Genomic DNA, 15,515 nt, shown 5'->3' with positions numbered 1-15,515 from the left:
AAGTGAAAAAGTAACTAGAAACGGAAAAAGAAAGGTTTTTTATTCAGAACGATAGTGGACGACAGTAACCGAAAAGTTACATCCTCCATATGACAAGCATATGATGATTACCTTTGGATAACACGTCTTCATTCCTAAAGCTAAACAGAGCCAATAGTAACAAGATTCCAAGGCTACGTTTAGTTGCATTTCTTGTTGGAATTTAGATTCACAGATACCGATATCGCCTATGTATATGAATCCAAACAATGGAAAGAGGTAGTCTCTGCCTACCCCTCCGGGAAAGAGGCGTGATTATATGTATGTATGTATTTGAATCCAAAAGTTTACAAGCCATTCTGATTGATTTAACAAGCAAGAGAAGCAGCTGGCATACTATGTTTTTTCTTAGGTACCTATTTAATGGCGCTGCTATGTACGTAGTAGATTACATTCGTATTTAATTCATCTCGTATCGGTGCAGAGAAGGGCGACATAAAATATGGTGAGTATAGAAAAGTATTCTACCTACTTATATATTTTTTTAAGCTGCTTACGCCAGGAGCTAGGAGAAATATTACTAAGGTCTTTTGTTTCACTGTGGAAATGTTGTATTTTAGAATGACAAATTACTTAAATGCACTTTAGTATGTACTCTATCTACACAAATAAACGAAAGAATTCTTTACTACGGTATATAGGTGTGCGTTACCGACTGATAAAGTATTGCTAAACCTAGATGTAGGTTTTTGAAAAGGAGTATCTTGTATTAAGCAATAATAAACTGATGTTTCAGACAGCAACTTTGAAAAATACGCTTTTATACAATTATATTAAAATTTAATGATATGGGTATGTGACAATGAAGAATGTTCTGTAAATTATTTCATTTGTTTACCACCCGTCGGGCTGCCGACATTGTGTATTGTTGTTGTCCTGCTCACTCAAACAACTCACGTGTTCTTGAGCGTGAACGTTTAGGGTAGGGTTTGCCTTTTTGCAGATGTCAACTTTTTAGTAACAATGTATCGATACTTCATAAATCGCCTAATATTTATTAAACAACAAAGAACTAATTCAACATAGCAATATGTTTGTTATGTATATTGTTCATAAAAAAGAAAATAATAATTAAATTTGTAAATTAAGATTTGACAAATACTTACTGTTAAACAAAATAAAAATTAAAAATATTGGAAAGATATCAAAGTTAGCAGCAGCATAGCTTAAATTATATTTTGCTTTTTATATCAGTCTATGCGAAATATAATCTTAAAAAAATGGGTTTTAGATATACATTCAGTATTTTTATTACAACGATTCCAATTCAATAACGACCGTGAAACATTTAAATATACTGGAATGTTTTTCAAGAACCCTTAAAGTGCGTAGGATTGAAATTTTCATATAAAATAAGGTATAAATTGACCATATCATACATGAAAGGACTCATTAATGACTAAAAGGTAGATAATACAATAATCGATTCAATTCGCCACATTCCTTTCGACAGAAGGTTCACAGCACTATTCTCATTGCGACTGTGTTTGTGACGTGACGTGAAGTTTTGATTCAGATTTAGTTGTACTTCGCGAGACGATTTATAATTACATTTAAGAGAATTCAGTTAAGCTAACTGTACACGCATATAGTAAACAGTAATTTCTGTCCCATGCCTTTTAATACTTGGTGTATTACGACGTTTGCAGTTAGTAATTTAATTACAAAAGTGTTCATTCAAGAGTCAAAGTATTATCATTGCTTGGTGCATTTTGGACTTTATTTTGTACTGTATTAATGGATATATAGACCCGGTAAGTTTATAAATAGATTAAGATAAATTGCAGTAAGTTTCATCTGATTTATTTCAATCAAAAGTTTATTTATTCATACTTTGGCATTTGTTTTAGTGCATAATTTACAGATGATACTTATGTTGATACTATAAATTAACCAATCGACTTTCAGGCACAAGCATGACTACTTACATATTATTCTTTGTCTACGTTGCACTTCAATAATTAAAATGAATTTATCGCAAAATCATTGGAAAAGTTTTTTTATGAAAACCTATGCATAATCATAAATCTCTTACTTAGTGAAATTTCAAGCATAAATTTTAATTATATAGGTATTTACCTAAGCAAATGTAACATCTTACTCATTCTGTAATTCAGATAATTACGCTCAAAATTCAACCTTGTTTCTGGATAACATCTTGTCCATGAGAAAATAAGTATGTTACATAAATTTCTCGGCAACTATCAAAAAATTGTAGCCATAATGAAACAACTGAATGACTGAGTAAACATTAATAAATAAAACATCAATAATGTGATTAAAGACAGTAAGTGGAAACCCAGCATTTTTCTTGATCAGAAATAGTTTGTGAAATATAGAAGGTTGTTGAAGAGATTGCATGCACATAATTATGCATAACGCATCAGTTCCATAGATTATGTTATTGTAACATATTAACAAAAGTCAAAGTAACTTAATGTTAAGTAACTTTATTTTTGAAATTCTTAGAGCTTGGGTATGTTGCTATTCAGTTGGCTGTACAGACCTGAATTGAATTTATTAGGTGATATTTCGAAGTGAAAGTGATTGATTTTGTTTTTTATTTTGCTAAGCGATTTATTTGCATAAGCGATTTTTTTTTATTTTTTATTACAGCTATGCGAATGTGTGTAAGTTTCTTTATTATTTGTCTTAAGCCCTATTTTTCATTCCTACTACTACACCACCTAAAATCAAAATCTCCTTATTTCTGGTTCTGCCAAAATTTTTGTAAATCTTAGTTCTCAACTAGCTTTCCTCATACATCTTAGCCGAAGCCATGCCAAATATCAGCTTCATAGGCTCAATAGTTTCAGCTGTATGTTGTGTGTTACTCACTTATTAATATTAGAATTAAATGATTTTTTTTATACATTCATACATATAATCACGTCAATAACCCTTGCGGGTAGACATGACCACAATCTTGACTTCGACATGACATGAACAGTCTTGAAACAAGTGAGAGGCCCCGTTCAGGCTTAATGATAGAAGTGAGATTCAGATAGATACCAGTTGCTAGCTCTTCATCTAAAAGAAGAATCCTAAGTTTATAAGCCTGTCCCTTAGTCGCCTTTTACAACATCTATGGGAACGAGATATTATTGATAATGGTCCTATTTCTTTTTTTTTAAAGGCGTCGAAAATTACACAGTACAAATAGGAAAAAAAATGTATCGAAATGATACGAGCTAGTTGCATACTAATGACAGGAACAGCTATCACTTTTAACAATATTAGCTGCGCCCGCGACTTTGTCCGCATGATATAGTTATTTTGGGCATCATTAAAGCCCTCAAGGATGAATAATTTCCCCCGTTTTTATTCACATTTTCCATTATTTCTTCGCTCTTAATAGTTGCAGCGTGATGTTATATAGCCTAAAGCCTTCCTCGATAAATGGTCTATTCAACACAAAAATCATTTTTCAATTCGAACCAGTAGTTTTCGAGATTAGCGCGTTCAAACAAACAAACAAACTCTTCAGCTTTATAAATATAAATATTAGTATAGATTAAGATCTGATAATACACAAAAGTCAACTTTGCATCTTTTTAATAAATCAGCTTTAAAAAGAAACAAAAAGAAAAATAAGAAGAAATAATATTTAGAAATGTGGAAAGATGTAGTCTCGGCCTACCCCTCCGGGAAAAAGGCGTTTATGTATGTATATAAAAAGGAACAGTTTATGTAACAGTTCAGCCTTTTTATTTTGAACTCGTTTATAAACTTCATTAAAAACAATAACTGATTACATGAGTATTGAATCAGTATAAAATCGTAGCAGCTTACCCAATATAGATGCGGCTTTACATTTTGTGTCATCACTCATCACTTCCACATATCAGACTTACAAATAAATTAAATATAAATAAATATATACGGGACAAATTACACAGATTGAGTTAGCCTAGAAGTAAGTTCGAGACTTGATAGAGAGAGAGTATATAGCACTTATAAAATACATTTACGGCCTCTGTGGCGCAGCGGTAGTACGCTTGTCTGCGACACCAAAGGTCCCGGGTTCGAATCCCGGCCAGGGCATGATGAGAAAAGAACTTTTTCTGATTGGCCTGGCCCTTGGATATTTATCTATATAAGTATTTATTATAAAATATAGTATCGTTGAGTTAGTATCTCGTAACACAAGTTTCGAACTTACTTCGAGGCTAACACAATCTGTGTAATTTGTCTCGTATACACATATATATTTATTTATATTTATATATTATTTAGGGCTCACTTTTGACCTGACCTTTCAACACAACGTACCCGATTTACACGAAGGTGTGAAAGCTAATTTGTTCCATTATCCGTGCGAAGCCGCGCCGACGGAGCGGTGTTGGTATTATTACATAATAAATAATCAATCTAAGGCTTTTTATGTCGTACACCAGCTCAGGTGGTGTACGACATAAGTCACGTTCCATTATATTTATTAACTGTAGTACGTTTCACGACTCGTGTTTTGTTGCCTTATAGCTTTCCTAGAAATTTATAGCCGGCACCAACTTTGGTTTAACAGTACCATTGTTCAAGTTTCGAACTTGAAAATCTTAGAATATTTACGTAATACTAGTATGTCGGTTAGTATACAATACTCAATCAACAAGCTTGCATGAACAAAATTATGAATGCGGATAGAAATTGTATCTGCTCTCCTCTCCGGGAAAGAGGCGTAATTTTATATATATATATATATATATGTAAGTATGTGTAAAAGTAAGCATATACGGATGTCGTAAAAGGCGACTGAGGGATGGGGTTATAAACTTTGGATTCTTCTTATAGGCGATGGGCTACCAGCCTGACACTAAGCCTGACAACTGAACGTGGCCTGTCAGGCTTGAGAATATATGATTGAATGAATGTATTTGTAACATACATACATACATACGGTCACGTCTATATCCCTTGCGGGGTAGACAGAGCCAACAGTCTTGAAAAGACTGAATGGCCACGTTCAGCTATTTGGCTTACCTACCGATAGAATTGAGATTCAACTAATGACAGGTTGCTAGCCCATCGCCAAAAAAAAGAATCCCAAGTTTGTAAGCCTATCCCTTACTCACCTTTTACGACATCCATTACAAAGAGATGGAGTGGTCCTATTCATTTTTGTATTGGTGCCGGTAACCACACGGCACAAGCCAGTGTGTGTAACGCTCACAAATAAATCGTTACCGAACTGAAGCACGGGTTGTATTCCATCATGGCATATTTCAAGTACAGCCAGCCATTAAGCGATCAGTTTGTCACAATGGACGCAACGTGACCGGTTCGTGTACCTAGTAGAACGCTGCGAGCGGGAGGGAATAACGTGATATTACGATGTTTCTCACGGAATTTAATACAAGTGCCGTGTGGTTCCCGACGCCAATATTAAAAAAAAAGAATAGGACCACTCCATCTCTTTCCCATGGGTGTCGTTAAAGGCGACTAAGGGATAGGTTTGCAAACTTGGGATTCTATTTTTAGGTAATGGACTGAAAACCTGCCCCATTTGAATTTCTATCAATAAGCCTTACAGATGAGCGTGGCCTATCAGTCTTTCAAATCTGTTGGCTCTGTCTATCCCGCAAGGGATTTAGACGTCATTATACGAAAAGGTCAAATCGAGTAATATTTTGTAGCATTGATTGGAAGACGTTTTAGTTGCTTTATATGTATGTTACGTCTTTTTCTCTTACGAGGCAGACAGTGCCAGCAGTCTCGAACAGTTTAAAGTCATCGTCATACAGCCGGATGGCTCAATGATGTAATTGAGACAGTAGCTAGTGATCGGTAGCGCAGCGCAGTTCATAATAGAATCAAATTCGCTATGTTAACTTTTTATTAAATAAGAATAAGTGCAAGTTTTTCGTAACTTTTTTCCTAATTTAAGCTACTCGTATCATTCCATAAACGTGCCTTGTGGTTCCCTAATGTATGTAGAATCTGCCAATAGATTTTTTTAAGTTCGCAGGCTTTCAAAATCGGTCAGTTAGTTTAGAATAGAATAGATTTATTTTCAAAATTGGATAAAAGGTATCACTTATTGACGTCACATAACTTAAATCTAATTATAACTACTACCGCTTCCAAAGCGCATGTGTAGAAGAAGCGGCGGAACAAACTACACTGCAGCATTTTCATCAATATAGATCCCTTAAATCTATAACTTATTATGCCAATACGAATATATCGTCAAATGAAATAAAGATAAAATAAAATATGTGCATACTGTACAAATTATGTCAAGACCATGTCAAAAATGCACAAGCATTTAAGAGGCCATTGTGTCAAGCTCGGGCCACACATGTTTATCATTAATATAATCCTCCGTGCTGTAATAGGCTTTCCTACAAAGCTCATCAAAATTCAAAAAGTATATTAAATACTTTTTGAATTTTTGTTCATTCATTTCAGTTTGTGAGATGTTTACAATTTCGTAAATTAAAATTTTATGCTGTGGTGAACGGCTAGTTAAGTGATCAATGAACAGTTGTTGTTGTTTGTTTGTTTCAGACTAAGTGAAGACATCTATAAGCCATGGACAATCTAGACGATTCGGAGAACAACGCTAAGATCTCGGACTCTGCCTACTCCAACAGCTGCAGCAACAGCCAATCAAGGAGGAGGTAATGTAAAAAAAATTGCTGCCAGCCTTCTGGGCACGCTCCCGCATGTTGATGCTATGCAGGGACTGTATGCAACTTGTTAATAAAATTTTGGTTTTTTGATCATCATTTTTTTCTTTCTTTTTTATAAGTAGTTTTAATTTGAGTTCATTTTAATTAAGTTTCTTTTCACATTTTCCATTATTTCTTCGCTCCTTAATCTAAAAGTTGCAGGGTGATGTTATGTAGCCTAAAGCCTTCCTCGATATGATATAATGATCTATTCAACACAAAAAAAAATTTCAATTCGAACCAGTAGTTCCTGAGATAAGCGCGTTCAAACAAACAAACTCTTCAGCTTTATAATATTAGTATACTCGTAGATAATAGGATGCTTCGCTTAATAATTGTCAAATTCTTTTAGTTTCACAACATCGGTCACAACAAATAATAAAAATATGAAAACTCTGAATAATAAAAATATGAAAACTCTGTGCCGTGTGGTTCCCGGCACTATTACAAAAAAGAATAGGACCACTCCATCTCTTTCCCATGGATGTCGTAAAAGGCGACTAAGGGATAGGCTTATAAACTTAGGATTCCTCTTTTAGGCGATGGGCTAGCAACCTGTCACTATTTGAATCTCGGTTCTATCATTAAGCCAAATAGCTGAACGTGGCCATTCAGTCTTTTCAAGACTGTTGGCTCTGTCTACCCCGCAAGGGATATAGACGTGATCATATGTATGTATGTATGTAAACTCTGAATAAGAGTGCGAGATGATTGTTACCGATGATGTTGCATAATGTACATGTAGGTATGTGATGATGATGATTCATGATTGTTCGCAGCCACAGCTCCAAGTCGACCCACTCGGGGAGCAACTCCAGCGGCAGCAGTGGTTATGGCGGGAAGCCCTCCACATCCGGCAACAGGTGGGTTTAAAAAATAATGTCTGTAGTATCAGTCTCTTAAAGTTTAAATGTACGGCATTCAGATATTTAACAAACTTTGGCTCATATTATTGATATATGTATATATCTTACTAATATTATAAATGCGAAAGTTTGTGAGTATGTCAGGATGTCAGTATGGATGTTTGTTACTCTTTCACGCAAAAACTGCTGAACCGATTACGATGAAATTTGGTATGTTGGTAGCTGAAGGCCCAGTATAACATATAGGCTACTTTTTATCCCGGAGTTCCCGCGAGATTGATAGAGTTTCCATGCGGACGACTCTAGTTATATATATATATGTATAAACAGACCACAACAGGCCACTTCATCTAAGGTTTTAAGTACATTGAAAATAATTATCAAACAAAAAACAAAATTTAAAAATGATATTTTACTAAGAAGAAAAATTTTCAAGTTATTGGCTTGGCCAATTGGGGTGCAGTGGTGTGTGATTATGATTGTATTTAGAGAACTTTTAACGTATTTAATTGCTATCAATTATCAATTCGTGTCCACGTATAGCAACATACAACAGCCGGAAAAGAGAACGAAAGATAAAGATACAAAAAAGAAGAAGAACCAGATTGAGACGTTGGCTGTCCAGGACGTGATCCAGGAGGAATGTAGACCGCCAGCGCCCGCGCCCGTCTGCGAGGCGCCCAAGGAGGAGACCAGTGATGGTGAGTGGACATTCTGATTCATTGTGACAATATTGATTTATGTCTGAACGCCGAAAGTGCTAGTATTGGTCGTATTTATTGTATTTTTTTATTTTAGTTTGCAATTAATTTTCGTTGTCCTTATTTAATGGATATACATACATACATATAGTCACGTCTATATCCCTTGCGGGGAAGACAGTGCTAACAGTCTTGAAAAGACTGATAGGCCACGTTCAAATATTTGGCTTAATTATAGAATTGAGATTCAAATAGTGACAAATTTGCTAGCTTTGTAAGTCTATCCCTTAGTCGCCTTTTACGACATCCATGGGAAAGAGATGGAGTGGTCCTATTCTTTTTTGTATTGGTGCCGGGAACCACACAGCACTATTTATTGGAATAATGAGAATTTTAAGTGTCTTTTTTTTATATATTATATTAGTAGTTAAATTGAGTGCGTAGCTTGAACTACTGAACGGATTTCATGATTCGTTTTGAGTTATTATGGTCAAGGATTTCTTTAAAATCAAGAGTAAAGTGGCATGCGAGTAAGCTTAATAATATAATAGACACGTCTGGCAGTTAATTTGAATGATTATATTAAAATTTCCCAATTTAGTAGTGCGATAGGTATGTTGGTGTAGTGTACCAAGGAATGTACAAGTTTTGCGTAGTGTAGGGCCCCGTCCTCGCCCGTCCCATTTCATGTAAGTATGTTTTTTTTGTGTTTAACTACACAGGATGCTTTGTTTTTTTTTTTTGAGTACACAAATTTTTGAAGCAAGCAATTTTTCGTCCTAATCTGTCGGCAATTCAAATCGAGTAATTTTATTTTGCATAAAGTTGATATGGGACAGAAAAAAAACTTTAATTGTTTTGATGATATTTATAAAATATTTTTTTTTAATTAAGTACGTTAAAATAGTTTTTAGATATAAAAAGTTTCATAGTCTTGTTCTTGCAACAAGAATTTGTAAACAAGAAAGAAAATATATACATGTATTTTTGTTTTTTTTTTTTTTGTTTTAGATAAAATTGTTATTTCAGTGACATTTTCAATATGTGTGACATCCATTATCTTCCCTTATTATAATGCATTCCTGTCAAGCCATGTCTTTAATTATATAAGGTTGTTTTTCTTTGGCTTTTTTAATATGTACAATGATTTTTTTGTATTCTGTACATCAATATGTTTATATGACCGATATTCAAAAGGTTTCGCCTATTTATACTCGATGTCTTATTATACACTTACTGATTTAGATTTGAAGATAAGATATATTAAGAGTATCAAGCACTTAAATAATTTTAATTAATTAAACAACTTTCTCTTACGAAACATCCTGTATATTTTCGATTCTTTTGAACAACTTTTCAATTAGTTATATTTTCATATTAAATACATTTGTATTGGTAATGAAGAAAGTAAATAAAGTATTCTTTTTGTTACTGATTAGTCTAATTATATTTAAATGATATTTATTATTTTAGGAAAATATTTCTAAAATATATTCAACAATTATGTATAATTGTTTATCGTGATGATTCCTATTATCAATAATGAAATATATATACTTAGATAATACTGTTGCGCTTCATGCGTTAATATACTATTTATATTCATGAATTTGTGACTAAATCTTAGGTCATATAATATGATCTAAGCACTAAATAAATAGTTGGTTTATCAAAATCATGTGGCATGAAAAATCTTAAGTATAAATATCGCATTCAACATAAAATTCTTCACATATTTTTGTATCACTGATCTCATATATTATGCAGTTCTTCATATGTTTAAAATTATTTTTATTTTCGCATAAAAATCTATATCTTGAAATATATTTATTTATTAATTTATAGCATAAAACATCTAATTATAATATATTATATACCATAAAATTCGTTGTATATATTAATTTCCTTTAACGCATTTAATTCAATTTTACGGGTATATACGGTATAAACATGAAATCTTACAATTTCTTTTCGTAGCGTTTTAATGGTCAGAATTATAATAATAAAATACATTATTATCGTTCCAGAGGGCGGGGAATGAAACGCCGTGTCGGTTGTATAATAGCCCCCTTTATTTATTGAATAGGTCCTACGCATCGGGTTTTAAAAAGGCAAAACTGACGAGGTAACGTATATGTCGGGCCCAAACTCAATTGCATGGTATGTATTTGTATACATTTTATTAAATGTGAATTAATAAAGTATATATTGACGATTTCGTAGTGTTTTTATTTCAGATATGTTTAAAAAGTTTAGCTTCGTGTGTGTAGGTTCAAGTTTATCTTCCCGTCTTGTTATTTGTTCCGCAGTTGTGGTGTCGCCGCCTACCCCCCACTCCCTCTCGGACAAGGGCATCGAGCTCATGGAGATAACCACTGCTGAGAGGACCGGCGTCAAGGAAGAGGTGGGTTACTTCATATTCTTACTGAAAACGCTGTTGACCAGACTTCATCGGATGACTTGATAATCATATACGTATTATAATGAGAAAAATTATGCGGCTTCGAAATTATTTATTTAGTTATTAAAACTTTATGCACGTAAAATGTGATATAGGTGGACTTAATGCTACAAGGCGTTTTCTGCCAGTCGAACCTTAGGACCAAACTGAGATGGGATTATTCAAAATATTTTTATGAAATTTGGCACAGATATGTACAGAGTCTTTAGTATTAATAAATTATCCTTTTTTAAAACTTTATATTCATATAATTATACCTAAAACGCTACCACCTTTTTGCCTTCGCACGGTAACTTGCAATAGTTACAATTCAAACCGCGATAGTTCCCTAATGTGTTTGCGTTTGTTGCATAAAACATAGTTGTGTACATGTTTTATTGATTGGAATTCGATTAATATAGGTATTACGTGTGTCCCTAGCCTGGTTAGGGATTGCGCACACGGTTCACGAAAACAGATTTTAAATCAGTATGAATCTGCGTAAGAGTTTTAAAAATGTTTTGCCGGTTGACTGGAAGAGATCCCTTTATGGGATAAGTCCGCCATTGCTAGTGATTTGTTTATTTTATAACTTTGTACTATTTTCTTGTTACTGTGTAAATTTCTATGCAATAAAGATATTACAAACAAACAAACAAACAAACATGTTTTTTTGGCATAATCGTCGTTTCGCATACGACGAATACTTATGAAATGTATTCATACAGCTTTGTATGTAGTTTGCTTATTCTTATTAGCGGCTAAAAATTACCAAGAGACATAGAACAAACGTCTAATAAACAAAGTAAGAAACACTAAACTGTGTTAATTTTTATTTGAATAGTTACAAACTTTACAAACTTTCTTCTGTCATTAAATTTGCAAGCAATTTCGATAATTCGATGTACCTAACCCTAAAATTTTCTAACAGAAAATTTATACCCATTGTTGAGCACTGTCTTTCCTTCCAGGAAGGGTTCTCGTGCGTGATATCGATGCACGACGGCGTGGTGATGTACACCAACTCATCGCTCACGACCACCCTCGGGTTCCCCAAGGACATGTGGAACGGCAGGTCCTTCATTGATTTCGTGCACCCTAAAGTGAGTACTATTTTGTTACTGACAAATGAACGTGAAGGCTTTGAATAGGAGATAAAAAAGGTGGGAAAAATACAAGAAAATATGAGAAGGAAATGTTAAACACGCTTGAAATGAAGTGACCATGGACCATGGTATCGAACCCGGTGCTTTAGAAGATAGCAGTGTATACACATTATTGGTTTGTGTTGGGACCCATAAATAATGCTTACAAGATAAATTTTTAAATAACTAAGAGCTAAGCTATATTTAAGAGCTCTTGCTGTGGTGTTAAGCGGAGCGTTTCCATTTTTTCTCACTTATGTTTTTGGTCTGCTGGTAAGTCCGAACTTCATTATTATGGATTCAATATGGATCCCCCAGATTTCCATAGAGATTTATTTTTTGCAGATTGCAGAATTCCTCACATTTTTCTCCCGCCAAAGTGACTAATATAACAGTCATTTGTTTCGCAGGATCGCAGCACATTCGCATCGCAAATAACCAATAGTTTGGCTGTGCCGAAAATCGTAAATGGTACGCAAGAGAAAGGTAATTTCGATTCATTATTATCCATTGTGCCAATTTATTTGGATGATTTGATTTATTGCATGATTATTTTTTTCTTATTTTTTGCTGTGTAAAATGTGGTGAACTGTCAAATTTTGTGTTGTAAACTACCAGCGCGTTTTCGGAGTAGGCATTTATTTTATCTTTTTAAGAATTTAGTGTAGAAAAATCATATCAAGCTATAAATGATGGGTCGTTGAGACATATTTGAGAAAAATCAAGTTGTGGCTATTTAATAATGCCTATGGACAGTGGTGGATCCAGGGAAAGGCCCTTACCCCAAATTCATCAGTGTCTACTTACTACTTACTTACTACCCATACTATAGATAGTATATTTTTATCATTTATCCTTTACTGAATTAATTTTAATCAAGTATTGTAATATATAAGTTTTTTATATGCCTACCTTCAGCTGGGCCTAGCTCCCCCACCCCTCCCAATCAGGAAACCTGGATCCGCCACTGTATGAAAAATACTGGAAACCGAATTATAAGTAGGCTTCTATATGATAAAAAATTTTCTAATATTTTCGGACTTCGTATAAAAAATAAAGCTTAAATTCTAAAATTTCGCATGGCATATGTTAATACCATCGATAATTTTAGAGATTAAGCTCCAACATTTCTTTTTTTTCTTTTACAATTGGCACATGGATGAAAGACGTGAATGTTAGTTCAGTTTTTAGTTTCAAATTATTTCCCTCAACTTTTATTTTATTTGTAACATCTTTTTTTTTCAAGAGCGATAAGATTAACTCTATCATTAAAAAAATTTTTTTTCACTTCTCATTTTTTGCGACCACATGCGACTATGGTGAGCCCATAGAATTAAAAATAATATAAGACTGTATAGAAGTGGTAAGTTTTGGTGAATGTGACGTTGCCACTGATGACTTTGACACTATCATAGCACACGTTATGTTTTTATCTAGCACCTTTTTTCTATTTGAGCTTTACAATTGCTCATAGCATTCGATGCAAAAAGACAACACATCATTCCTATAGTGTCATATACAATATGGCATTTCTATTATCTTATATTATTATGATTGCTATGAGTGTTTAGTCTTTTCTACACTTTTAGTGATCTGTAGATTTTTTATCGATAGTAATGATAAATGGTGAAGACGGTTTAGCCAATTCGGAACTGTATACACTACTAGAATGGCTAAGTCAAGGTATGTATTTAAAATTTTGAACTTCATTAATGTGAATGAAACAGAATACTTAAGTACACATGCCAGAAGATAAGATGTATTATTTAACAAATTCTCATCATAGTCAGCTTAAATTCTAAAATTTAATAATGTATAAGTTTATTGTACGACACGAGGTAGAGATGGCGTTACTGTAGTCGCATTATGATATTGATTGGTTTTTAATTTTTAAATATTATACTTTTATTTTTTTAAATTCAAAGCTAACATTCACTGCGTTTCTTTTTGAAATTGGGGTCAAATTTTCACGATTAAATTGCACGGCAAAATATTGCTCCATTAGGCTTGGCCATATGTTTCGGATATTGTTTGATTGTTTCTTTGATACGTTTCTTTTGCAAATTTTTTTTTCGGAAATGACTATTGGTCTTTCACATATGGAGCTGCTTATATATTTAAGAAAACCGTTTTAAGTCTTAAGTCTGAAGGGAACACGCAAATGTGAGAGTCTCTTACATGTCGTTCCCGTTTTTGGCAGCCATCTTGTGTGTCAAAATTAACTGTATTGTATAAGTATGAGTGGTTTAATTTTAATATTTGCCCCTTTTTTATATTTTGTTTTAAAGATTCAGTTGTTAAGTAATTACACGAGCAACGTGAGTTGGTGATTGGACCACTCCATCTCTTTCCCGTGAATGTCGTAAAAGGCGACTAATGATAGGCTTATAAACTTAAGACTTTTTTTTACTGCAATCTGCAACTACTCGAATCTCAGTTCTATCATTAAGCCAAACAGGTGAACGTTGCCTATCAGCATTTTTTAAAATTAATGGCTTTATCTTTTCCGCAAGGGATTTAGACGTGATTGTATGTATGTTTGTAATGATAATTCTATGGTGTCCAATATAGCCCAGTCACCAGGCAGTTCCGTGTCTACAATGGTGTGCCGGATCCGACGATACAGGGGTCTCAACGCCGGGTATGGGGTCAAGGAGCGCGTGCTCACATTCATGCCGTTTCTGCTCAAGCTGAACTTCAAGAACATCAATGATGACGAGGGAAAAGTCATCTACTTGGTCATTCAGGCCACGCCGTTTTTTTCCGCATTTAGAAGTAAGTATAGATATGTAGAACTCGGTTTAGTTTTTTTTTGTTTATAAAAGAATGAGTGTGATTGGTTGTTTATTAACAGTCATAATGGTGACTGTAAACTTGAAATTCGAACAGCTTTATATTTAAAATTTCGCGAAGAACTCGAGAAATCATTTTTTTTTAAATTTAATCTGTGAAAAACAAGTTTTGCATAGAAAATTGTATAATTTTAAGGCCGTAAATTCGAAGCTTTGATATTTATTATCACCCCTCAGACATACGTTCTTGTTACGCGCTGGAAACCACACACTCGCACCTCACACCTACTTTGATACAAAAAATGAGTGTCATTAATTATATAATACACTAGCGACCCGCCCCGGCTTCGCACGGGTGCAAAATTATAAATGTTCTTATACATAAAAACCTTCCTCTTGAATCACTCTAACTGTTACAAAAAACCGCATCAAAATCCGTTGCGTAATTTTAAAGATTTAAGCATACAATCAAACAGGCTAAAATAGCGACTTTGTTTTATACTATGTAGTGATTACGAATCGGCCGACCACAGATATACTAATATCGTTCTCAACTTCCAGTACCGAACGAAAAAGTCACCAAAGCTGTGCCTTTCGTGATGCGGCACGCTCCAAACGGCCACATAAAATACATGGCGCCGGAGTCGGTGCCGTACCTGGGCTACCTGCCTCAGGACCTCGCGGACAAGGACGCGCTGGCGCTGTACCACCCGGAGGACCTGGGGTACCTCCGCTGCGTCTACGAGACCATCGTCAAGGAGGGCGGCGTGCCCCGCTCGAAGCCCTACAGGTTTGTTTGTTGAATAGGGAAGATGCAAATATGATATTTATGAAAATTTTACGTATAAAATGTTAAAAAAA

The 15,515-nt window shown here is 34.2% G+C and overlaps 1 protein-coding gene across 4 annotated transcripts in view; it reads left to right on the top strand.

Moving 5' to 3' along the window:
- The first annotated feature begins 1,523 nt into the window (after positions 1-1,523).
- The window catches only part of LOC106130500 (period circadian protein), a 37,990-nt gene continuing 23,998 nt past the window's right edge, over positions 1,524-15,515 (top strand). For 2 of the 4 annotated variants that reach the window (XM_060953439.1, XM_060953438.1), the window contains exons 1-9: positions 1,524-1,793; positions 6,547-6,659; positions 7,490-7,573; positions 8,120-8,277; positions 10,587-10,681; positions 11,689-11,820; positions 12,273-12,333; positions 14,434-14,637; positions 15,216-15,444. In XM_060953439.1, coding sequence (XP_060809422.1) covers positions 6,571-6,659; positions 7,490-7,573; positions 8,120-8,277; positions 10,587-10,681; positions 11,689-11,820; positions 12,273-12,333; positions 14,434-14,637; positions 15,216-15,444 — 1,052 coding nt within the window. In that variant the 5' untranslated portion in view covers positions 1,524-1,793; positions 6,547-6,570. Of the gene's footprint in view, positions 1,794-6,546; positions 6,660-7,489; positions 7,574-8,119; positions 8,278-10,586; positions 10,682-11,688; positions 11,821-12,272; positions 12,349-14,433; positions 14,638-15,215; positions 15,445-15,515 lie in introns of all 4 variants that reach the window. The other 2 variants (XM_013329350.2, XM_060953437.1) reach the window with 1 other exon arrangement.

Source organism: Amyelois transitella, chromosome Z, assembly GCF_032362555.1.
Source record: "Amyelois transitella isolate CPQ chromosome Z, ilAmyTran1.1, whole genome shotgun sequence".
Lineage (NCBI taxonomy): Eukaryota > Metazoa > Arthropoda > Insecta > Lepidoptera > Pyralidae > Amyelois > Amyelois transitella.
Note: the sequence above shows the minus strand (reverse complement) of the source record. Positions and strands in the feature narration are given on the sequence as shown.